At 35.2% G+C, this 26,599-nt stretch overlaps 2 protein-coding genes across 2 annotated transcripts; one reads left to right on the forward strand and one right to left on the reverse strand.

Annotated features, from left to right (window-relative positions):
- Positions 1-667: 667 nt before the first annotated feature.
- LOC134825414 (intermembrane lipid transfer protein VPS13B-like) lies at positions 668-5,818 on the reverse strand. Its single transcript, XM_063837590.1, has 14 exons — positions 5,752-5,818; positions 5,458-5,547; positions 5,033-5,186; positions 4,742-4,851; positions 4,492-4,585; positions 4,159-4,284; positions 3,609-3,763; positions 3,214-3,328; positions 2,855-3,011; positions 2,149-2,284; positions 1,761-1,859; positions 1,503-1,606; positions 1,051-1,177; positions 668-862 (listed from the first exon to the last, which is right to left on the reverse strand). Exons 1-14 carry the CDS (start codon positions 5,806-5,808, stop codon positions 668-670), a joined length of 1,719 nt encoding a protein of 572 aa, XP_063693660.1. The 5' UTR covers positions 5,809-5,818.
- Positions 5,819-11,673: 5,855 nt separating this feature from the next.
- LOC134825415 (intermembrane lipid transfer protein VPS13A-like) lies at positions 11,674-25,162 on the forward strand. Its single transcript, XM_063837592.1, has 14 exons — positions 11,674-11,777; positions 11,902-11,945; positions 12,949-13,100; positions 13,293-13,446; positions 13,682-13,831; positions 13,991-14,129; positions 15,448-15,560; positions 15,892-16,013; positions 16,975-17,091; positions 21,501-21,601; positions 21,911-22,057; positions 23,062-23,183; positions 24,359-24,497; positions 25,146-25,162. Exons 1-14 carry the CDS (start codon positions 11,681-11,683, stop codon positions 25,160-25,162), a joined length of 1,614 nt encoding a protein of 537 aa, XP_063693662.1. The 5' UTR covers positions 11,674-11,680.
- Positions 25,163-26,599: the final 1,437 nt, after the last annotated feature.

Below are 26,599 nucleotides of genomic sequence, written 5' to 3' on the forward strand. Positions count from 1 at the left end.
TACAATAACACAGTACATTATTAAAATAAGGCGGGTACCCTGAGAGCGTAGTTACAATAACACAGTACATTATTAAAATAAGGTGGGTACCCTGAGAGCGTAGTTACAATAACACAGTACATTATTAAAATAAGGTGGGTACCCTGAGAGCGTAGTTACAATAACACAGTACATTATTAAAATAAGGTGGGTACCCTGAGAGCGTAGTTACAATAACACAGTACATTATTAAAATAAGGTGGGTACCCTGAGAGCGTAGTTACAATAACACAGTTTAGTAGTGAGCGAGTGTTGTGCTCCCAGCTTGGTAAGCTGTGAGACCCACAGAGGGGCGTGCTGGTCCAGGTCAACGCGCGAGCACGTGTAGAACATGCAAACTGGGTGGGTACCGTCTCCCTCTCTGTACGTGGGGTTATTCAATTAGGTAATTAGTGGGTTATTCAATCAGGTAATTAGTGGGTTATTCAATTAGGTAATTAATTATTCAATTATGTAATTAGTGGGGTTATACAATTAGGTAATTAGTGGGTTATTCAATTAGGTAATTAATATTCTTTATTGTAAATAGACGATCAATTTTCATTTTATTCAGGTTGGTGTTCAAGTAAATAAAAACTAATACACTTAATAAACAAAATTACCTTTGTTGTGCAGCTGTACAGATGGCTTAAGTGACGTAACAAGAGAAAGAGAAAGAGAAAGTGAAAGTGAAAGTAGCTAACCTAACGTTGCTCCCTGAGAGATACACAGTAGCACCTAGACACGTAACACTCAGGTGAGACATGACGTGTAGTCGTGTGGTGGAGACAGCACGTTTAGGGTTGGGTTGGGCGGGCAGACGCTCAAACAGGGCCCACATCGTCTGGGAGAGGTATTATATTATATTTACTTATTTACTTTAGGTAAAATAGCACAAAATGTCTGGAAATTCAAAGTTTAACAATTATTACTTTGCAGTCTCGAATGTGAAGGAGACTGAGTGATCGAGGAGCTGAAAGAGAGAAAGAACAAGGAAAGAAAGAGAAAGTGAAAGAGAAAGAAAAAGCAAACCTTGGAGTTAAAGAAGAGGGAGAGGGAGTTGAGGATGGAGTTATTAAGGAATACAGTAAACTTGTTAGCTACCATTCGTATCTCAAACAACTCGGTCTCGTTTCTTTCCAATCTGTCCAATTCGTCCCTGATTTATAGAGATCATTTATTTAATAACTGTAATTTATTTTAATAACTGTATAGATTAAAACTTTAAAACTATGTCTTCATCGACCGCCTTCACTATTTTCGCTAATAAAGCATGTACAACCAAACTCTGATTAACCATTTCCTCCAAACTTTACGGTAACTCGGGGTTAACCTCACTTAATATTAGCACTATATTGATTATGGTGTGTTGGTGTACAAGATACAAGATATAACGCTGTTTATATTCACCACACCATAGTGCAAGAAAATTTCAAGTGAAAGGGATGATAACAATATAGTAAAGGTTGTGTATTTGTACTCACAAAGGGCGCTGTTTGAACTCAGGTATAATGTTTAACATACAGAGCCACAGAGCACGGAACTTGGTGAACTTTAGTGTCTCCTCCTCGGTAGCGTGTCTCTTGTCCTGAGTTAACGGAGTTTTCTTTAATTAACTTAGTTTTAATTAATTAATAAGTTAATGTAGTTTTCTTTAATTAACTTAGTTTTAATTAATTAATAAGTTAATGTAGTTGTATTTCATTAATTAATTACCATATTATTTACACAGATTGTATCACCTCATAGTCTAGTTGAGGCAGCAGGTCGAACAGGGAGCCCTCTGTTAATGTACTCATAGTATCCACCTCAACATCTCCGAACACAAACATTTGCTCCTTCTGAAACCATTAATCATTATTAACATTGTAAATCAGGGTTTAAAGGTTTAATACCATACTTAAATCAGGGTTCATGGCATACCAAACTTGTAAAGGGAAAATTAAATTTTGGTTTTCGGTGGTTGGTTTCTGTAAATGGACTAATTTTCTGTTAAAGGGCTGGCAACTCATTAAACAACTAAATAACTAACTCATTAAATAACTAACTCATTAACTCATTAAATAACTAAATAACTAAATAACTAACTAAATAACTAACTAACTAACTAATTTTCACTAATTAACTAACATGGTGAGAGAGGTTTGCAGTTAAACTACACACTCCCAATGTGAAATGAGAGTAGTAGTATCCCTTAGCAACGCACTCCATCGCTAAACCTCGTATCTTCATGTTCAGGAACGGAGTGAACTGGTACTTTGCTGACCTGAGCCACATTTATAATTTAACTAAATATATATATAATATATAATATATATATAATAATATAGAGAACATAGTTATTTGCGATAGTTAACCAAGAACACACTGGTTACCCCTAGTAGATTATTAACCGACATTAGGCCATTATATTATCAAACCACCAGTACAGTGTTCACTGATGTATATAAAATACAGTTCATTCTCCAAGAATCAAACCTAGAACAACATATTGATCTACACACTGTGACATCTTACTATATATAAAGCGAGACGATATATATATATATATATTTGTGCCATTTTACTGACACCACGGCATCAACTTTAACGCGACTTTCCGCAAAAACCGTAAAAGATATACAACTGAAACTTTTTTGACTGGGTCAAATGCTTTTATGCTTTTCAAATCAGCATGAAAAAATAAAAAATTGGCCAAGGAATAAGAGTTTTAGAGCCCAAAATTTGGACCCCCAAGTGGTGTCAAAAACGCGAATTAAATAGGTAATAATTATTTTAGTCTCTTGAGTCTTGACACCATTTTAGGGTTATACGGGTTCCTGCTAGTAAAGCTAACCTCTTTCTGCGCTGAGCTAGAACTTGTGTACATGAGATATTGAAACTCTTAACAAAGAGAGAGAAGTTGAAGAGCATTTCAGCAGGAGGAGCGGGGGAGACTCCGTAGTCCTCATATGCTGCCATTCCTAGCATACTCCACCCCCAACCAATCCAACCTGGGGACATATAATATATCCTTGTGTTTGACTACAGAACACAAAATATATATCATTGTGTAGGACTACAGAACACAAAATATATCATTGTGTTCGACTACACAACACAGAATATATATCATTGTGTTTGACTAAATTACATAAAATATATCTGTGTGTTCGACTACACAACACAGAATATATCCTTGTGTTTGACTATTACCTTCCTCGTCAGCTGACATGACGGGAGGGGGAGCAGGGTGGACTACTTGTTTAGTTGTGTCTGAAGAGTTGGTCAGGTAGTACAATCTTCTTAGTAGCACTATCAGGGCAGGGAACTGTGGGGGAGCAAGTTATAGTTTCACTAACTATATATAATGTATATATATAATATACATAGTTAGTTATAGTAGTGTTACCTATAGTTACTATATATAATACAGGGTATACAGCAAGTTATAGTTTCACTAACTAAATTATATATATAATATTGTATATATATAATATAGTTACTATATATAGTTCCGGTTGTAAATACTAGTCATGTTTGTTATTAAGGGGGCCGGGGGGGGGGGGGGTCTTCTTAAGTTAATAAACCAGAGTAATCTACTTGCAGACCTGTTGATCGGAAATGTTGAGGTTAATATCGTCACACAGAACATGTACGAATATAGCGGAGGGAGAGAAGGAGTAGACGTTAGGGAAGGTGAACAGAGACCTGCAGTTTATGTGCGCTCTGTAAAGTACTGGCTCTTCGTACACTTCTATTCGACCTGCAAATAGCATACATATAAGATACTGTTATTGGTTACCTTAAATCTGAAATTAAATCTAATATAAGATACTGTTATTAGTTACTATAGTTACTGTTATTAGTTACCTGACTATGGTTACTATAGTTACTGTTATTAGTTACCTGACTATGGTTACTATAGTTACTGTTATTAGTTACCTGACTATGGTTACTATAGTTACTGTTATTAGTTACCTGACTATGGTTACTATAGTTACTGTTATTAGTTACCTGACTATGGTTACTATAGTTACTGTTATTAGTTACCTGACTATGGTTACTATAGTTACTGTTATTAGTTACCTGACTATGGTTACCATAGTTACTGTTATTAGTTACCTGACTATGGTTACTATAGTTACTGTTATTAGTTACCTGACGCGCTGTTTCTATCCAGACAGATAGTGAGATCTACCAGCTCAATAACTCTTCTCAGAGTCAGTTCAGGAGACTGTACATCAGAGAAGGCCTGGCTCCACTCAGAGTTTACAGTGTACATACCTGGCGTGTTTTATCTATTTTTATACAATATGTGCATTTGTAACAATACATTTTATAATATAATATTGTCATATCATCATGTCTTTACTGAATGTTATTTGTTTATGCCAGCGATTTCAACCATCTGCTTTTATATTTGTTCAAACAAATATCAATTTTGTAAGATGAAAAATGTTAGATTATGAAAAAATGTGTCGGAAAACTCACAAGCTGATTTGATGTTGACTGATAGAACAATGTCATCTTCAATATATTTGAAAATCAGGTTGTTCACGTGAATTTCTACGTTGTTCAGTATCCGCTGCAAAGATAATCTTTCGTTAGCAAAATACAACTTACAGTAAAACCATATTCACTGTTTTATTTTCCCCAAATTGTGCACTGAATTAAATACTACATCTCTGTTTATCTACAATTAATTGGTAATACAGTGACACAGCTAAACAAGAGTTGTTACCTGAGTGAGAAGCTGCACATAGCTGGGTGCAACAGCTTGTTGTCCGCTAGCATCAGATATACCACTATCTGATTCCTTGTCTTCTTCATCTTCTGCTGTACTTGCTGCTTCTAGTTGAGGATGTAATGAGGTTAATGTCTGAACAATTGACATCTTAATGACTCTTTTTATAAAATACATAGATTCTGTTTAGGTTTATTCAAAGTGTTCAATTTCAATCCAAACCCACATCAAGAAGTAACATTAACATTCAACACATAAGCAGGTAATTGTGCAGCTATAATCAAACACCTCTTTTAGTTTCCTCTAGAGGTCTATAAGTCAAGGAACACTCCAAAGTGTTGAGCGTGATAACAACTGAATCAGACCCAAGACTAGTCCAGGGAATGTGTATCTTTAGCTCGTGTATCCTACCGCTCAGAAATTTGACTGGGAATAGGAACTCCTGATGTGGCAAAGGAGTTGTTAAGTTGCTCGTAACAGTATTATTATATCAGTTTTGTAGAAGCTTAGGGTTGTCTCAATAATATGCAAAAAAACTAGAGACGAGACTCAAGTTATTCTGCATTCATTCACATATAATTTTGATAAGCTGAAGATAATTAATAGATCACAATTGGCAAAGAAAATATTAAGAAATTGTATAGCAGTATAATGCACATCCATCATCAACTTATAATTAAGATTGCAGAATTTAAGATGTTACATTCTGTCACCTGTTCTAAGACGTCAAGTTTGAGCTCCAGATTCTTTAACAACACATCTCCTCCCCAAAGAGACACACCCAGATCATTTGGGGAGAGGTTCTGAAACACAAATCATGAGCTGACAAAAAATTATGGAGCAGAAATGTAGTTAAGGAACAAATAAGTTGGTTTTTTTTTCTGTGTTGACGAGGGATTAACTCATCCTAAAAATTCCTTGCACAAATACTCAATAAGTGAATTTGAACAGTCCTCTGGAAAGAAACAGTTGACGTATCCCTACACATTTGGTAGATGTTTGCTAACCTTGATGTACTTGTCCACATAGGACATCAAGAGAGGAGTAATGTACTTCTCCAACATTTTGCATCCTAAATAATGGTTTTGTCAGTGGCGTTGTCAGGCTATATATTTCCAGTCCTATATATTACACCTTTAGTTTATATTATAGGACCTTTGCCTTATATACTGTTACCTTAACTTTGTTATCTCTCAGGATATATTGTTAACTACATGTACTTGTGCTAATCCTTTGAACACTCTTTTACTATACCCAGTGGAGTATCATTGCCTCGGAACACAGGCCGACAGCGTAATAAAGGGCCTCTATACTATACATAAATATAGTTAGATTCAGCAATACTCTTAGGTGCAGTGTGATACCCAAATTCTCAAAATTGACCTGTAATTTGTGATAATTTGGTCCAAGTCTAATGAAATTTGACATCTATGTGTGTTTTAAAAGGGGTGGGTACATTGAAAACTGAGACGAATGTTCTTCTCATTCCATGTCAAGTTTAGTTTTGTTGCATTGCACATGTTGCAAAAATTGCAAATTGTAGTCCCTCTAGTCATGTTTTAGGGATACAATTTTTAAAATTATATTGAAGTGTTTATTTTAAGGAAACACAATTACAGTTTTTGTTTATACTAATAGAAACTGATTGTCTTTGGTGCATTTACAGTAGTTTAGGAGTGAAATTAGTAGTCAAACAGTGGTGGTAAGAAAAGCCCTGCTTACTTCCAGTCAGTACGAATTTCGAAAAAGAAATCAGAGAAATTCATGGGATTGAAATAATTTGTTAAACAGCGGAGTGTTTAATCAGAGGGGAGCCATTTTACCGAATTATAGGTTTTTGTTATTTGGGGTATAAATATTTCCAGGGAATAAAATTTGTTCACACCTTTTCAATTTATTTTCCTGTAACAAACAACATTAACCAAACAACCGTTCAAGCGATAATACAAAAAATGTGGTTTGTACCAGTAAAACCAGTTGGAAAAGGATAAAGCTTGTAAATGGAGTGCTATCATCTTTGGATAATATGGTTCATTCCCACATTGTTATTTTGGTTCTGAATTGTCTTTTCTCAAAAACTTGCCTTTTCTCTAATATTATTGAATTCATAAATATATGGAAATATTTTTTTGTAATTAAATTCTGTAATGGTTTTTTACAGGTTTCCTTTATATTAAATCATCATCATCATCAAACAACTAAGAAAACTTATTTTCATAGAATCCGCGCTCCGTTTATATCATTGGAAAAGTAATTGGGCGTTAAAACACAAACATTGCATTTCCGGGGCACCAGAAAAAAGCCTAGCAAGGGCAATCATTAAGACACTTAAATAGGATTCATTAAAAGGAGGTCGTATCCTCAAGAAATCCGAAAGAGGACCGCAAGGAGGAAAATTAAAGACAACGTAGTTGTTGAGTTATCTCAAAATCTCCAGAAAAATCCCATTTCGGGCCGATCAAAAGTATGCAACTTTAACTTTGCGGATTCTTGTACTCTGATTGGCTGAATTGTGTTACGTGGTAGCTGCTTGAACATTGGAATGCGCCACGCGTTCAAATCATGCTTAATGTCGCGCGCGAGGTCGAGCCGTCTGTCTAAATTAAACCAATTCTAGTACCACCACCAGCCAGTAACTTTTCCTGGGACTCGTGCGCAGCGGGTCTACAACGCAGAACGTGTAACAAATTATGTTTATTTAAACTTTTCTTTTGGCCATTATTGTTTATTAATTTTTCTTTTGAATTAATATTTTAAACGGGTGATACTCTTGTAGCGCGATGCGTTACTGTGCCGCGCCGCGCACTCAATGAGGCTTCTCACAGCGATCTGGCTAGATCACAGCGATCCGGCTAGATCGGCGAAATGCGCTACTGTGCTGCGCCGAGCTGCCATGAATTGACATCGTCAATTAAGTGATACTCGTAAAATAATTGTTTCATTAAGTATTACCGTCGACGAGTCCAACTCGGCGCGCGTTTTATTACAGTAGGTTTCAAACCTACAAATATTTTTTTGAAATTTTTGATGTACATTTACTTTATTTACAATAGTTACTAAATCAAATTCATTTAAAAATTACTCGTATTGCGCGCGTGCGTTCATATTAATTTATTTGCTATATAATAAGTTGGATTTTTTGATCTTACAGCGCAGCCAAACCACAAACAAAATATAATTTTACATTCTACATTGTAAATTTATAACCTACCAGGACGCGCGCCGAGTTTTTTGAAACAAATATTTTACGAATATCAGCCGTTAAATTGTACATCATACATATTTGAATTGTACGTTTATAAAATATTAAGTTGCTCCGTAAAACGCAATTGAGCAATTCATCAATATTTACAAAATCGTTGATATGCAAAGCTGCAAATTAAAAAAGTTGGGATCGTTAATCAAAACCTCTAAGCATTTTAATTTTTACTTTATAAACTTATACATTATATCAATTGGTTAGCAGTATATTTTGCGCTCTGCCGCAATCTTTTGAAAAGCATTATTATATACTATACGTTGACCATTGTTAATGGTCCGGCCCGGCGAGAAGAAAGCGGCGCGCGCTACTTCGAAGAAATTTAGACGAGTAACATCCGTCAATTATATACGCTCCGTCCCAATTAAATAGCGCATTGCTGATTGACAAAGTCTTTTCAAGCAATTAAAACAAATTTAAGAAAAACAACTTTCCACTGTCCAGGGTAGCATTTTTAAAGTAATTTTGTATTTATTTAATAAATGTGTGCGCTCCACCAAAAGCACACCCACTTTGATATGTATTAAGTATATTTATAACTTATTAATTTGTTCTGACAAGTTTTGGCAACTTTTATTCCTTTCTAAAACCCGTTTTCGGTTCAGCAAAATCCAGCTAACTGGAAAATACATTAGTACCGGCAAAATCCGGTCTAGCAGATCAAACACCAGACTGGTCAGTTTCTACTTATGACCAGTTGCTCTGATCAGCCTCACACATCATGTTTTGGATACAGTCTTGTTTATTTGTTCACCGTGATACAGATCCAAGAAAGTGCGCTAACAAATACATTAAGTACAAATCTTACCATCATCATATGTTGACATGCCGTATTTTGGATCTTCTTGGCCCTAAATACAGAATTGCAGTAGTGCCCTGCTTCACATGATGGCCAAAACGAAATTGCTTTAACTCACGTGATGCCTAAATAAGGTTATAACTTTCTGGTTCCTATCAGCAGTATAATTTATGATTTGATTTACATGAACTTTTGTTAAGAAATATGTAAAGTAATGCTTAAAACCTGACTTTGTGAACACATCCTGTAACTCAATCAAATCAAGGCTAAACCGATCTCTTCTAGATGCCCAAAGCAGGTTCGATAATGAGTGGCATAATGACAACTTTAACAGTTTTGGACCATGCTAGATTATTGATAAAAACGTGGAATTTATGTAAACAAATACTTAATTACTTAAATATTGCCGTTTCCGTACGGCGCTATACGTAATATATGTTAAAAGCGCGCCGTAGCTACTCCCTACCTCAACATTTGCGCGGGTTTCTTAAGCGCGCACGTACGTTTATTCTTGGCCGTTAATCAGACCCATGACATAACGCTATAGGTGGCAGTGACTGTAATTTTCTTCAACAATTACTGAATTATCCATCCATAAAGTGATTTACAAAATGACACCTAAACCTCGTGTTTCGGTGTTCACTTAAACGGTACTTGGCGGCTGAACTGTGGTGTCTGACGTTTGCAGCTAGATCGGACTCTGCATGATATTGTATTAGCAAATTTGTATAGTGTATAATTGTTTAGTGTTTATAATACTCTGCAACCTGGTAGCACGGCTGACACAAAAACAAAATGTTGGCCTGGCTTGTGCATAACCAAGTAAATAACACGCACTCCGATAAAAGCCGTCTGGAGAAACTCCGCAAAATGTTCATTGTAGTCAACGGGCACAAAGAAGCACTACTAGCAATTGTGTCCTTTACCCTCCTACATAATTTGAACATTTTTGTGGCTAACTCATTGAACAACATCTGAATTAAAATGTGTCTAGTATTAAAAGATTCAGTAAGTAATTTTTCATGTACGCTGTACACTGTAGTTAGTAAATCAAATCAAACTTTTTCGATCAGCCGCGCGCTGAACCAGTGTTGCACTAGGTAAAAATTGTGTATATTTTGTTCATTTTTTAGCGTAAATTAATTTATTAATTTATCACAAATTATTTTATTATAATATAACCACTTATGTAAATGGTTATTTTGACTTTAAATATTTGAACTAAATATGAATTGATTGTGGGTATAAAATAAAATTTGTTTTACTAAAATTTGTTTTACTAAAAATATCTTACAGCATGTGCTATGAACTGCACTGATTAGAAATGGTTGAAACCTTGACTGAGCTTCCGTCAGAACTACTTTACAAAGTCTTGTCGTACCTGGATGTCAAGGACATTCTCCAAGTCTTTGCGTGTTGTTCAGACATTTATGAACAATTTTCTACTGATATTCGGCTGTGGAGTTTCCTTTGTTTTCGTGATTATGGCATAAAGCCAGAGTTTGTAGAGCATTCAATGATATTTTATCAAAGTTTGCTTTTTCCTAACAAGGTTATGATTGGCAACACATTTAGATGTGGTTCAATGATTGTTATAACAAACAAAATGTCGAAGGGGCTATCAGGATTTTATCAAGTTTGGGGCCCAGATGAAGACAAAAAGCCTCTGTTTGAAATCACCATGAACTCCGAAGGGACTATCATTTCAACTTGTTGTCTAGATTCAGGTGATTTGGATACAATAAGTGAACAGGAATCAAATTTTCGCTGGGAAGAAAATCACTGTGACTCTCTGCATTACTGTTCTGTTGAAGTTCGCTTATCCCGGAAAGCCCCCAGCCGTCATCCTGAGTACGCAGAAAATCCCTACCATGTGCTACATTTCCTATGTGATAAAGGCTTGTTGTATAGATTTAAAGTCATGGGGGTTAAAGGAGCCTTTTCTGGAAACACACACAGCTTTTAACAGTTGCTGATTTATAATTTAAAGTTTTCGTATAATAGTTTGTGATGGATTTTAATCTTGACCATTTTGATTATTCACTTTTATGGATCTTGAAACAATAATTTATATTCATTTATTTATTTGATACACTGTTTTTACAGTGACCATATCATTAAAGTTTTATATTCATTGCATGAAAGTACTATTTATTTTACGCATAAATTTACCCTCTCGTTTTGGTATAGTTTTTAAGAAAAGTTAATTTTTTGAGAAAAGAAGTAGTAAATATCTAATTATATGATAATAGATATATTATGTTTTTAATGCTGCACTTTATAGATTAAGTAGTTGGTTATTACTTTGTATTATTATATGGATACAGTTTACACACATTGCTCTACAGACAATGCACAAAAATTATCAAATCAATGTTTAGATAATTAGATACATAAAATGTAAAAATGTAAATATTCCATGTAAATATAATTATGTGTTGGTATTGGTTCAAATTTTGAAAAATGTTTTGCTGCTGTATCAATATGCTGTTTCAATTCTGAATTCTACCTATTTGATAACACAGTTTTACTCAATATAGAATATCTTTGCCTAAATTTACTTCTAATTGCTTCTGATTTTTAAAAGTTATGTTTTCAAATCACTAAATACTGCTAGAAAAATTTGACAGTATTAGTAGAGAAGACAATCCATTTCTCTGTATTATGCCTCAATTTGTTTTAGTGATTGATAATGCTATGGATGTGAAAGAAATATCTATGATGACGAGGGTGTTTGGCATGTGCTGATCTTAACTTTTAGTGAGTTCATTGTTATAGCTACCTTAAAATAAGGCTGTGTTGAAAGAAAATTACAATCGACTTCTGTCAGCAGGTTACCCTAACTAACACGGAATGTTTTGTCAGGAGGTGTTGTCCCATGTTTGAGAGGGTTTTAGAGACTGTTTTAGAAAAAGTACTCGGAGAGTTTGTACAGGATATAAACAGCAAGGACCTTAAACTTGCTGTATGGAGCGGTCAGTTAATTTTGTAATTACTTTCAAACTTTGAAGAGAGTTTTTCAAATCTCATCATTTGTTTCTCTCTAATGTGACACTCTGAGTTTCCATATTTTCAAAGTCTAACATTTTTTATTTTCAGGGAATGTCGTCCTCAAGAACTTACGACTCAAAGCTGAGGCATTAGTGCGTACTGCGTAATTATAGTTAAATAATTATATGATCTGATAAGCAACCAGCATTATACAGGGTGGGCCAAAAGTCAGTGTGCAAACGTTGGGTCTTATACCTCCGCCGTGTTTTATATTTGAGAGCTGTTGCTTTGCAGATGGCATACTGTACTTACTGGTTCGAGGATTCCGTCGTCAAAATTTGAAAATTCGAATATTTTAGACCACGCCCATTCAATATTAAAACACCTATATTGTTTTCTCTGAACATGCTGAACGCCTAATTTTTTCAGAGACGGTAGATTATCAAATGTTGCATATGATCCGAAAACATGAGGCAAAACGGATTAGAAATGACGAAGTTATCAAGCATTTTGTGTATCTCGTTAACAAAATTGACTGGGTGATTATGTGACACCGTGACACGACACCTTAATTGGGCACCCTTAACAATTCCCATAATGTTTAACGGGGTAGTTAACGGGGGCACCTTATCACGTGATTAGGTAAACCAATCACCTGATCACACGTAATGAATAAACTCGTTATGCTTCATATCTCGGTCATCTGAGAAGCTACAGTTCTAATTCTTTCAGGACAAACGTAATTCGAATGGCCAAACACAATTCAATAACATTTAGCTTGATCCGACTATCCAAACTATCAAATAAATGTGAAAATGAACCTCCATTTGAAAAAAATGAACGCGAATATTTTTCGAGTTGACAAATACCTCGAACCAGTGGTGGTACTAAGTCATACCAGAGGGAAGTATTTCAATTGAGCACTCAGTGACTGAGCTATTAAGGCCAACGTTTGCACACTGACTTTTGGCCCACCCTGTATTATGGCACAACATTATATTTATCTAGGAATATCTTAAATCTTCATACTGTTGCTGGTATTTTGTCACTATACTGCACTATTTACTATCTGATACTGACTATTATTACAGGCTAAATTTGGTATTTTGTCACTATACTGCACTATTTACTATCTGATACTGACTATTATTACAGGCTAAGTTTGACCTGCCAGTGTTTGTGTATGCTGGACTGATAGGGTCTCTGGAACTACAGGTGCCATGGAAAGCACTGTGGACTGCTCCTACCAAAGTGGTTGTTGAGGACCTTGTTTTATTAGTCGTTCCTAAAGAAGCTGCTCCTTACAAGTTAGTCCAAACCTTGTTCAATTAATTGTTAATATATTATATATAAGCAGTGAAACTATTATATTGTATGTGGAGTTTTTCAAGGATAAGGTTATAATAATAGCAGCTGAAAAGTTTGAAAACCATGGAAAAAAGCAAAAGCATCAAATTATTTTTGTATTATGCCATTTATGAATGTTCACTTTGTTCCAGTGAAGAGAAGGCGAAGAAGGAAGAGAGAGCAAGAAAGAAGGCAATGTTACAAGCAGTAGAGGAAGCTCAGACCCGCATGTCTGAAACACAGGGAAAGGGACAGAAACAGACCTGGGCTGAGAGCCTCATCACTGCTATCATCAAGAATCTGGAGGTAAAGTCCTGCTATTTATTTAAACAATTAGTAGTGATAGCAGGGACTAGGGAGGTAAATTCCTGCTATTTATTTAAACAATTAGTAGTGATAGCAGGGAGGTGGTTTTTGGAAAAACGCGAATTCAGGGCCGTAAATATAAGCACTGGAGTTAATTTTTGAAACTTGCAAATTTCAGGTTTCAGCACTGTTTGATTCAGTTGCTGAACCTCTAACCTGTAACCACCCCTCCCAGCTAAATATAAAGAACATCCATATCCGGTACGAGGACCCGGACTCTGGTTACGCAGCTGGAGTTACACTGGATCACTTGTACGCGACTACTACTGATGAGATGTGGTCACCTGCTGTTATCAGTAATCAGACAATTCAGAGGATATTCAAGGTAACTCCTTATATGGGCATCACGTGTCTCTACATCTCCTTATATGGGCATCATGTGTCTCTACATCTTCTTGTATGGGCATTGGGCATACCGTGGTTTCGCTTCTTGTATCAGCTCATTTCTTTTTCTTTTCTGTGTTCTAAATACATTACCTCCCAGCTTGCGAAGATAGAGAACTTCTGTGTATACTGGAACAACCCCAGTTTGGAGTTGTTCAACCTCCCTCAGCACAAAATAGAAGCAGAGTTGTTGAAACTCATCGTCACCAAGGCGACCCCAAACTCTCAACATAACTTCGGTTAGCATTAAAGGCACCATAACGTCATGATGCGTGGTCTGCAAGATTATTTCCTACTTTAATGTACAATAAGTACATACTTTGAGAGAATTCGTATCCCATTTTATTTTATTGGATTAGGGTAAGGCACGTAATTTTGTCAGGGTACCTAATTTTGTCATTTTGCTCTGAAAAACTGCCTCGGCTCGGAATTTCAGCTTGAAAGAAAAGGTTTGTGTATAAAAAGAAAGCTTAGACTTTGCTGAAACTGCTCCTACAAAGTTTAAGTTTCTAGCTCTTTTGCATCTGTGTCAAAAATGAAGGCGAAACTGTTAACCCGAAAAATAAATAAGATCCTTAAAGTTTTCTTAAGGAATTTTCAAAATTTTGATTTATTGCTATTTCAAAAGTAATTGAGCTAGCTTCATGCCATTGCATATTTCAAATATCTTCTACAGCAGAAGTATACGTACAAATTTTCAAGTCTCTAGCGCAATTATTGTTCAAGTTACAGAGGGTGACAAAATTAGGTTCGATTTTGCCAAAAGTACCTAATTTTGTCAAAAAAATCGACCTTTCTCAAATTTCTTGTAAATCACAGATTGTGTTGAAAATGGCCTTATAGAACTATTCTGAAGTTTTTTTGCCCATAGGATATGTATAAGGCACTTATAATAGCATTTAAACACTTATAATAGCATATTTTCGCCGAGAAATATATTGTAATTCTGGGTTTTAAAGAGCTATTGGTAAATATAGTTTCGTGAATCAGTAACCAATATTGATTCATGCGTCATAGAAAGTTTTCAAGATGCCAGTGGTTTCAGGGGCATTTGGGGGCTATTTTCTAAGATTAGATACCCAAAAAGTGTCATCTTTTCATCAAGCTACAAAACTATGAAAACATCATATCTTTGGGATTTTTGAGGTCAATGTTGGTAAAAAAGCGCTCGAATGATGCATCCAGGTAGTCTAAAATACCGAGAAACGGTTAATTTTTGCACAATCTTCAAGTGACAAAATTAGGTTCGGGGTGACAAAATTAAGTAAAGTCACCTAATTTTGTCATTTTTTCAAAATAATTTTTTTGAACATCTTCAACCCCAGCAATTTCGATCATTTTTGTGTTAGAACTTGCCTAGACTGTCTACTATAACATGGTGGAGGTTTCATCTAAATCGGAATTTCAGACGAGGTTAAAACCCATGGTTTATATCAGGCAGTCGGAAAATTGCCAAAAAATGACAAAATTATGTGCTTTACCCTATGTAATGAGGTATGCATACTATTACTACTGTTGTTACTGCTATGTTACTATGTTGAATGAGCAATATCCCAGTGATCCACCCTATGGGATGTGAAGTGAAGATGGTGATAGATCCCAGTAACAAGGTTGTTATGGACGTTCCCAAAGCTACAGCCAGTGTTCACTTCTCCTCTCTCACAACCGAGGTAATACTAATCACGTGGGTAATGTGTGGTGTCCTTATATAGGCATCACGTGTAGTATACACTCCTTATATGGGCATCACGTGTCTCTACAGCCAGTGTTCACTTCTCTTCTCTCACAACCGAGGTAATCACGTGGCAATTATTACTGAACCATAAGTTTTTTGGCGTTATGCCATATATGCCGGTTACAGAATGAGAGGAATGTAATTCCTAGCCAAAAAATAATAACTTTGGAGTTTAGGTCCCCAAATTTGGACCCCCAAGTGGTGTAAATATTGTTTTATCACCACTTTAGGGTAAGATAATGTGGTTTAACACTAACTGTCCCCAGGTGCGTAAGACGCAGTACCTTGATACGATGTCCCTGTTAGACTCGATGGAGCGCGGAAAGAAGAAACAACCCTTCGCTAAGTGGCACCCTGGTACCCCTATTAAGGGGAACGCTAGGAAATGGTGAGTTACAAAGGGGGGGGGGGGGGGGGGGGGGGGTGAGTTACAAATGTGGTATCTTTAAAGCCGGGTATCTCCTTCTCTCACTAGCAATCTTGTGGAATAGTCTTGAACTATATCCGTATCGGGCCCCCTCTCTTGTGTAAAAGCGACCGTCGCTTTTGATGACGAAAAGTGGCCCTTTTGGGTCACTTTTTTTTTAAACAACGTCGACTTTTGGTCGCTTTTTTCACGTTGAGGCCGCTTTTTGGTCGCTTCTGGTCGCTTTTTAAATTTTGGTCGCTTCTGGTCGCTTTTAGTCGCTTTTGGTCGCTTCTAGTCGCTTTTTGGTCGCTTCTGGTCGCTTCTAGTCGCTTCTAGTCGCTTTTTGGTCGCTTTTGGTCGCTTTTTGGTCGCTTCCGGTCGCTTTTGGGTCGCTTCTGGTCACCTTTTAGGGTTCATGTCGCTTTTACACAAGAGAGGGGGCCCCGTATCTTAGATAGTTAGATGCCTCTTATCAGTCTAGATGAAGCTTATAATATGATGCCATTGGAACACCCCCCCATATGATTGGACCTCCCCTCCCCCCATATTATGATGCGAGCTGTGTTGTTGTAGTAATGGTAGTAATGACACACTACAATACAAATACGCGTGTAAAACATTGTCTAGTGTCATGAGCAGCTTGCTCTTTTGTACTACTCAATACACTGAGCTAGTTTATAAAGGAGCAAAATGTGATTATAATTAATAATTGTAGTTGTAGTTTTACAGAACTATAGTTACATGGAATTTCATTGACGATTGAGAGTAATGTTGTTAAACTTCATTAAAAGTTTATTAAATTATATTATATAATAGTATTATATATTTAATACCTTATAAAATAGTTATAGAATAAATGATTCGAGTTTCTCCGAAATAACGGGACTAAGTAGCAGCACACTTTGTAAAATATTACTTGCTCCTTTATAAATGTAACCAGGTGGCAGTATCTACACCGGTATTGTGTAGAGACGAGAGTAAAGCGCAGGATAATCGCGTGGAGATGGAGCAGTATCAGGAGACACAGGGAAATGTGCAGAGAGTACACTAACCTCAGGTTAGTTCTTATAGTGATTATTATTTTACTAGTATTAAATCCAGATTCACCTGAATTTGTTAAGCAGCATAAAATATAACACATTAAATGAACAATGTTACTAAAGATCAGACAACTGCCCAGAGTAAGTTACTTGTACACTACTACTATATTACATATATAATATTATATACTGTATCTCCATTAAATAACATGTTACATGATTTGTTGGTTTTTAACAATAATTGTGTGTAAAGTGGCTTACGTAATATTATATAATACTAGTGTAACCCGAGCCTACGGCCGGGATTTCAATATCACAGTTGAAATGCAAAAGTATAAACCCGCCTATTATATTTTACAAAAACGCATTACATTTTCGTAGAGAGAGTGGAAGAGAGGGAGAGTAAGTGAGACGCTTTAGCATGGGAGTCTTACTATATTACTTAGTTTACACTTAATTACTGTATAAATATAATACTAATTAATTACTGTAACGTGTAGAAATATGTTAAACTCTAAGGACAGTATAATATGCACATTGCATATTACTATTAACTATATAATATATTTAAATATATAGTGTATAGTGGTGTAATAAAGCTAATAGCCTCGTCAGTAAACAGTGTTAAACTGTATACAGTACTATACTGTAGTGCCAGTGTAACTAGTGTGTAGTTGTTGCTGGAGCTTATAGCTGTGTTTATTATCATATTAATAATCAAATGAGGTATCTAGTATACTTGGATAATGTAATTTAGCGTATTATATTATACGTTCAATAATTCAAGATATAATAGAATACAAGTCTTTATCAACTATTACCAGTAGCCTCGACGATACGAGTCTCGTATTACAATAATTTTAAATATATACAGTTAAATTAATTAGTGGCTTGATGCCATGATAGCCGAGTGGTATAAGACGGCACACTCCAGACTATCTGTATGGAAGTATTCTGGTGTTATTGGTTCAAACCCCACTGCTAGCAACTTCCTGCTACTAACCTATCTTGGAATGCAAAACAAAAAGTGTTACATTACAAAATATCATGATAAGTTCACATTGTTTAACACTACGTCATGTGATATTTAACACTAATGAGAGATAATATATACTGCTATTCACGTGTAAAGAACATGTCAGGATGGCCGAGTGGTCTAAGGCGCCAGACTCAAGAGATAATATCTTGTCTTCACACGAAGGAGCATTCTGGTCCACGAATGTGGGCGTGGGTTCAAATCCCACTTCTGACACTTTTACGATTATCATCAACATTCGTTTTTATTTTATCAGTTTAAAATTATAATTTAAAAAAATCTCGCTTCATCTGGTATTCAATTTGTGGTATTCGTTGTTTATTTCTGCGAAATGTATTTATATTATATATATATAAATATATATAATATTACTACAAATTTTTTAAAAATTTGTATTTATTAAAAAAATAAAATAAAATAAATGTGCAACCTACTAAAACCAATGGGGCCCTCCCCGGGGTCATTCCTCTCGCATTTGCTAGAACTAGTATTACTAATAATACTAATAATAGTAGTCCCTTTTAATAGGGGATCATGTTTTTTGTCCATTTTTGATTTTTGTCCATGCGGTACCCTATATTTTTAAGATGGACAAAAAATAAGGTGGACAATAATAACACTACACTTTTTTACACCATACATAAAACAAGGCAAAAGTGTAGTGTAAAAAAGTGTAATTAAAGGTGTAGTGTAAAATAGCCTAAAATAGCCTAAAAAGCCTTTTTAAAAAGTGTAAAAAAGTGACATTTTTTTCCTCATCAAAGGTATGTTTTACCTTTGGAAATGTACTATGTGAAGACTGATTGGAAAATAATTACATGAACTGAAAGTTTTTTCTCGAACATTTAAGATAATCTTAAAATTGTCAGAATTGGGATTTGAGATGTTGTAACACTACACGAAGTGTACACTTACACAGAACACACTACACGAACAATTAAAATTCATAATACAATATTCAGTAATGTACAGTAATTACCAGCCAATTTTATGAATCTGAGTAGTTTTCATAGAAAAAGTTCAAACTTCGAAAACATGATATACTTTTTAAAGAAGATTTTAATAATGCATTTTAACAATTTATTTTAACAATGCATTTTAACATAATATACAGTTAAATTAATTAGTGGCTTGATGCCAGGATAGCCGAGTGGTATAAGACGGCACACTCTAGACTATCTGTATGGAAGTATTCTGGTGTTATTGGTTCAAACCCCACTGCTAGCAACTTCCCGCTACTACCCTATCTTGGAATGCAAAACAAAAAGTGTTACATTACAAAATATCATGATAAGTTCACATTGTTTAACACTACGTCATGTGAGATTTAACACTAATGAGAGATAATATATACTGCTATTCACGTGTAAAGAACATGTCAGGATGGCCGAGTGGTCTAAGGCGCCAGACTCAAGAGATAATATCTTGTCTTCACACGAAGGAGCATTCTGGTCCACGAATGTGGGCGTGGGTTCAAATCCCACTTCTGACACTTTTACCATTATCATCAACATTCGTTTTTTTATTTTATCAGTTTAAAATTGTAATTTAAAAAAATCTCGCTTCACCTGGTATTCAATTTGTGGTATTCGTTGTATATTTCTGCGAAATGTATTTAATTACTAGTAAAAACTTTTAAAAACTTTTTATTTATAAAATAAAATTCCTCTCACATTTGCTACAAACTAGTATTACTAATAATACTAATAATAGTAGTCCCTTTTGATAGGGGATAATGTTTTTTGTCCATTTTTGTCCATGCAGTACCCTACATTTTCAACTTTTCAAGATGGACAAAAAATAAGGTGGACAAAAAAATAAGGTGGACAAAAATGGACAAATATGGACAATAATGGACACAAATTTCAAAATACATGAAATATTCCGAGATGAAAGGGGAACACGCTAGCTTTTCGGGATAAAATCGATTTCTCTACGATTATCACCTCTCTAGATGATTCTTATTTAATTATTTGGCCTTTAGTTCATTTTTGTACTAAATGTATTAATGGTGTTTTGGGCCACACCCTTTTCCAGAGTTTCGCAATCACTCAAATTTTTGTATTTTAGCCCAGGAAGATCGTAGAGACTATTTCAATACACCAAAATGTGCCCAATAGCCATATTTATCTACAACTTATGCATTAAAGTATACCTTTAAATGCTTATTTTCGGAATTATGGCCGATGATAATTCTTCTTACTGTCGAAATAAAACGGTTACGTACTGATAATCGTAAAAGTGTCAGAAGTGGGATTTGAACCCACGCCCACATTCGTGGACCAGAATGCTCCTTCGTGTGAAGACAAGATATTATCTCTTGAGTCTGGCGCCTTAGACCACTCGGCCATCCTGACATGTTCTTTATAAGTAAATAGCAGTATATATTATCTCTCATTAGTGTTAAATCTCACATGACGTAGTGTTAAACAATGTGAACTTATCATGATATTTTGTAATGTAACACTTTTTGTTTTGCATTCCAAGATAGGGTAGTAGCGGGAAGTTGCTAGCAGTGGGGTTTGAACCAATAACACCAGAATACTTCCATACAGATAGTCTAGAGTGTGCCGTCTTATACCACTCGGCTATCCTGGCATCTAGCCATAAAGTAATTTAACTGTATATTAATATATATATTATAATATGTTAAAATGCATTGTAAAAATAAATTGTTAAAATGCATTGTTAAAATTTTCGAAGTTTGAACTTTTTCTATGAAAACTACTCAGATTCATAAAATTGACTGGTAAGAACATTACTGAATATTGTATTATGAATTTTAATTGTTCGTGTAGTGTATTCTGTGTAAGTGTACACTTCGTGTAGTGTTACAACATCTCAAATCCCAATTCTGACAATTTTAAGATTATCATAAATGTTCGAGAAAAAAACTTTCAGTTCATGGGCTTATATAATATATAAAATAATTTGGGGATTCATTCACCCGCTGTGTTGTAAACGGAATATTATATATGATACTATATAAAATACTATGTATTATATTCTGTTAACAAAATATAATCAGTTTCAAATTAGACTCAAATATGAATCTATTTGCACAGCTAGGAGGCACATTCATTACACTATAGTTACTATGATAAAGCTAGTAAATTACGTAAACTTGGTATGTAAACTTTGGTATTGTGGTAGTGATAATTTAAGACACATTCATTATTGAACAACAGCTTGGTAGGAAACCTTGCTGAGGCCACTCATATTATATATTTACATGATATTGTTATTTTACTATTTATTACTAACTATTACTAATTATTACTAGAATTATTACTAATTATTACTAATTATTACTAATTATTATTAATTATTACTAATTATTACTAATTATTACAAATTATTACTAATTATTACTAATTATAATGTTTTCAGAGTAAAAGAAATGGTAGGTAAGCCTACACTGAACGAGTTAGCGAGGATAACAGAGATATTTGACACACTTGATATCGTTAATATCACTATTTGCGAACAGAGTGAGTTAGTATAATATTATTTTAGTGATAATTATAATTAAAATATTATTTATGTGATAATCATTTCATATACACATCGCTTCAACATATTTGCTCTTTTCATGTATCTTAACATTTGCAACTCTATATTATTATAACAGAAAAATAAGCAAATTCCTAGTTATTTTCCATCAATTAAAGTACAATTAAAATGTTCGTAAAGCATTCATAGTGTACTCTACATATATAGTGTGATCAGTTGTGATCTTTGTTATCTTATATGCTACTCTATAAACTATAAACTATAAACTATAAACTACCCCCCCCCAGGCGCTAAGTTGGAGGCAGATAAGGTGCAGGCGAGTACGTCCTGGTTCGGCGGGTGGTGGGGAGGCGGTACTAGTAGATCTACAACTAGTGTTGTGGACAAGTTCGGGATGAGCACCGAGGAGAAGGATACACTTTATAGCGCTATAGGTAGGTGTTTACTGTAAACTGTATACAGTATACTGTGTACTATAGGTAGGTGCAAATAATTAGTAATTATTAAAAAGCCGAAACTAGTCGAGTCATAAGCGGGCTGCCTCGAGATACTTCGTTTCACATTCTGCTACACTCTAATAACCTGCTATTACCCTGCTACTAAAGTATTTAGTTCTACTACACCTGCACCTGCTATTACTGTATACTGTATAGTGTATACTGTATACTGTATACTGTATACTGTATACTGTATACTGTATACTGTATACTGTATACTGTATACTGTATACTGTATACTGTATACTGTATACTGTATACTGTATACTGTATACTGTATACTGTAAACTGTATACTGTATACTGTATACAATATACAGTATACAGTGTATACTGTATATTGTATACTGTATACTGTATACTGTATACTGTATACTGTATACTGTATACTGTATACTGTATACTGTATACTGTATACTGTATACTGTATACTGTATACTGTATTACTGTATACTGTATACTGTATACTGTATTACTGTGTACTGTGTACTGTGTACTATGTACTGTGTACTGTGTACTGTTTACTGTGTACTGTACACTGTACACTGTATACTGTGTGTTATTCCAATCACCCCATCAATCTAAATGTGTGTTACTGCAGTGTACACCCTTTCTCATGAGATGACGTGTGTTAAGTACTATAAAGCTATAATTCTGTTCTTACAGATTATTTTAAGCTTCAAGTTCATTTATCATGATTATATTCACATTTAATAACATTACACTATTTAATATAGTATACGGGTAACACTAGTATAATATATTACAATGTGTAACACTGATTACCCACTGTTGTCTGAATATGAAAGAGAGAGAGGAACCTTACTTGCAGATTAGTGACTGTTAATTAGCAGAATTATTAATTTTACAAGTTGTGTAACTCTATTATGTTAATATAATTAATTATGTAACATATTGACATAATGAATGCTATAACCGCAGAACAAAGTGAAGCAGCAGCCTCCAGTCAGATTTACCCTGAGAAATATGTGAAGTTCAGACTGAAGCTGGACGTGGATAAAGTATCGTTCAAACTGAATGATGATATCAGGGTTATAACTGAGGTAGGTACTGATGCTTTAGTTACACTAGTTACCCCCTCCCCCTGCCCCTGCCCCTCCCCCTGCCCCTCCCCTTCCCGGCTCCCCCTATCGTTCAAACTGAATGATGATATCAGGGTTATAACTGAGGTAGGTACTGATGCTTTAGTTACACTAGTTACCCCCTCCCCCTGCCCCTTCCCTTGCCCCTCCCCCTGCCCCTCCCCTTCCCGGCTCCCCCTATCGTTCAAACTGAATGATGATATCAGGGTTATAACTGAGGTAGGTACTGATGCTTTAGTTACACTAGTTACCCCCCTCCCCCTGCCCCTCCCCCTCCCCCTTCCCCTGCCCCTCCCCCTGCCCCTCCCCCTCCCGGCTCCCCCTATCGTTCAAACTGAATGATGATATCAGGGTTATAACTGAGGTAGGTGCTGATGCTTTAGTTACACTAGCCCCCCCTCCCCCACCACAATATGTAAAAAGCTGCTAATCTTACATTTGTTACAATATGTAAAAAGTTGCACATATTTGCATATTACTGAGTTGCACAATGCACATATTATTGCATATAGTAAAAGTGCTTACTTTGTCACTAGTATGAGAGTTGACGCAGAACAATACGGTTATAATACCTTTTGTTCGTGATACAATTGGGGTTTTTACTTTGTCGATACAAATATTACGAAAACAATGTGCATTCCACATATATTATACATATGTGCATACCTTAATACATGTTATAATATATGTAATAATATATATTATATGTGTAATGATGATACCGTGAGAAAAGCACCCCGCAGGTATTACACAGGACTAACCCGTGCTTACTTGAGATTACTACTTTACCAGTATAGATGTGTGCAAATGTTTGGGTTATAACATGTTTGAGACTTGTAACATTTAATTACAAATACGGTTCCTACTCAAACTTTCAACATTAAATTGCTTATACCCGTTCTGGGAAACAAGCTAGAAGCTCCTATTATTGCAATGAGTTATTATTTATCTGAAACATGATCTGAAAATATCCGTGTAATCTTGCTGAAATTCGACGTCGGACTGTTTTGAATAGCTCATTAATAAATTGTTTTGAAACGAAAGAACCTGTTACTAGAGTTACACAATAGCATAATATTAATTAACTCAACCTAAAGATAGGAAGGTGCCTGTATAATTGCTTTATACCCCTGCAGGCTGCAGTTAAAGGAATAACGAGTGAAGTGGGTATAATACCTAACAATAACGGTATAGTGTTGTCCTACCAAATACACACTGTGTACGTGCTATCGGATAAGGTGGACATTCTCATACCTTCAGATTCTCATGCTATTGGTGAGTACACTATACATAGTACATTATACACAGTACATTATACACTTATACACATTCTCATACCTTCAGATTCTCATGCTATTGGTGAGGAAGCTTATTTTGTTGTTATTTTATATCAGGGGTACCATTCAGGTGCCTTGAAAATCTTGAATTGTAAATTTATAGATTTTTATTGCAAAATTATACATGATACAAATTAAGAAAATAAGCGATTAAACTGAATGGTACCCCGGTATTATTGTAAATCCTTGTTTTAATTACATATTTTCTAAATATACAGGGTGTTTCAAAAGTTCTGCAAGGACGTACTTTTTGAATAACTTCTAATCCATTAATTGCCTAATTCTGTAAAAAGTTATTGGTACTTCTAAGGTTTAATGGTACATTGATATATCATATAATTATTGTTATGTAATATATTTTAGATAATATGTCTTTAATACCAGGTTCGCACCGCATTTCAGAGACTTATAAGTTTCTCCAAGGTTATATTCTGTAGCTGTTGTTTTATCAATACAATGTAGTACAATGTGTACAATGTGTACAATGTGTACAATGCAGTACAATGCAGTACAATGTAGTACAATGTGTACACTGATCTTCTAAATCAGAGAAATATTACCAATTTGTAAAGCTATTTGATTTCAGTGATTCTTGTCTGCTAGGATAAAAACTTTGATCGGTGTTAAAACAATAAAATTAACTTCTTATTTAAAGAAATTAAGTGATTTAAGTAATTACGAGATTTAATGAGTTCAACTGAAAATATTCACATTTCTTATTTTGTGTTTTGATATTTTCAACTAAATATATACACAATACACTATAAACAGTACACTATACACAGTACACTATGTACTATACACTATACACTATACACTATACACTGTACACAGTACACTATACACAGTGCACTATATAATACAGTAAACTATACACTATACACAGTACACTATACACAGTACACTATACACATTACACTATACACAGTACACTATACACAGTACACTATACACAGTACACTGTACACTATACACACTAAAACAATACACTAAAAAATAAAGGGGGTACTGACGAGCGTAGTTACAATAAAACAGTACCATTATTAAAATAAGGTGGGTACCCTGAGAGCGTAGTTACCAATAACACAGTACATTATTAAAATAAGGTGGGGTACCCTGGAAGAGCGTCGTTACAATAAACACAGTACAATTATTAAATAAGGCGGGGGTACCCTGAGAGCTTAGTTACATAACACAGTACATTATTAAAATAAGGTGTGGTAACCTGAGAGCGTGTAACAATAACAAGTACATTATTACATAAGGGTGGGTACCTGAGAGCCGTAGTTACAATAACACAAGTAACATTATTAAATAGGTGGGTACCTGACGAGCGTGAGGTACAATAACACACAGTACATTATTCAAATAAGGCGGGTACCCTGAGAGCGAGTTACAATAACCACAGTACAATTATTAAAATAAGGTGGGTACCCTGAGAGCGTAGTTACAATACAGTACATTATAAATAGGATGGTTACCCTGAGAAGCGTAGTTACCATAACACAGTACATTATTAAAAATAAGGTGGGTACCCTAGAGAGCGTAGTTACAATAAACACAGTACATTATTAAAAATAGGTGGGGTGGTACCCTGAGGAGCGTAGATTTACAATAACACAGTCATTATTAAAAGAAGGTGGGTACCCTGAGGACGTAGTTACACTAACACAGTACATTATTAAAATAGGTGTGTACCCAGAGAGGTAGTTACAATAAACACAGTACATTATTAAAATAAGGTGGGTACCCTGAGAGCGTTAGTTACAATCACAACAGTACATTATTAAAAATAAGGTGGGTACCCTGAGCGCGTAGTTACAATTACATAGTACATTATTAAAATAAGGTGGGTACCCTGAGAGCGTAGTTACAATTAACACAGAACTTTATTAAATTTAAGGTTGGGTACCCTGAGAGCGTAGTTACAATAACCACAGTACATTATTCCACTCATTCCCCCCCCCCCCCCCCCCCCCCCCCCCCCCCCCCCCCCCGGTCCCCTGAGAGCGTAGTTACAATAACACAGTACATTATTAA

The sequence above is a fragment of the Bolinopsis microptera genome, chromosome 13 (assembly GCF_026151205.1).
Source record: "Bolinopsis microptera isolate Bmic1 chromosome 13, MBARI_Bmic_1.0, whole genome shotgun sequence".
In the NCBI taxonomy this organism is placed as follows: domain Eukaryota; kingdom Metazoa; phylum Ctenophora; class Tentaculata; order Lobata; family Bolinopsidae; genus Bolinopsis; species Bolinopsis microptera.

What these genes read in the sequence shown, in the direction of transcription:
- LOC134825414 (XM_063837590.1), bottom strand. Translation starts at nt 5,808, where the DNA reads ATGTTGGAGAAGTACATTACTCCTCTCTTGATGTCCTATGTGGACAAG. An exon ending in TCTAGAGGAAACTAAAAGAG is followed by an intron (nt 4,852 to 5,032) that starts GTGTTTGATTAT and finishes ATCCTCAACTAG; the next exon opens with AAGCAGCAAGTACAGCAGAA. An exon ending in TGCCTCAACTAGACTATGAG is followed by an intron (nt 1,607 to 1,760) that starts GTGATACAATCT and finishes CCGTTAACTCAG; the next exon opens with GACAAGAGACACGCTACCGA.
- LOC134825415 (XM_063837592.1), top strand. Translation starts at nt 11,681, where the DNA reads ATGTTTGAGAGGGTTTTAGAGACTGTTTTAGAAAAAGTACTCGGAGAG. An exon ending in AAACTCTCAACATAACTTCG is followed by an intron (nt 14,130 to 15,447) that starts GTTAGCATTAAA and finishes GCAATATCCCAG; the next exon opens with TGATCCACCCTATGGGATGT. An exon ending in TACACTTTATAGCGCTATAG is followed by an intron (nt 22,058 to 23,061) that starts GTAGGTGTTTAC and finishes CTATAACCGCAG; the next exon opens with AACAAAGTGAAGCAGCAGCC.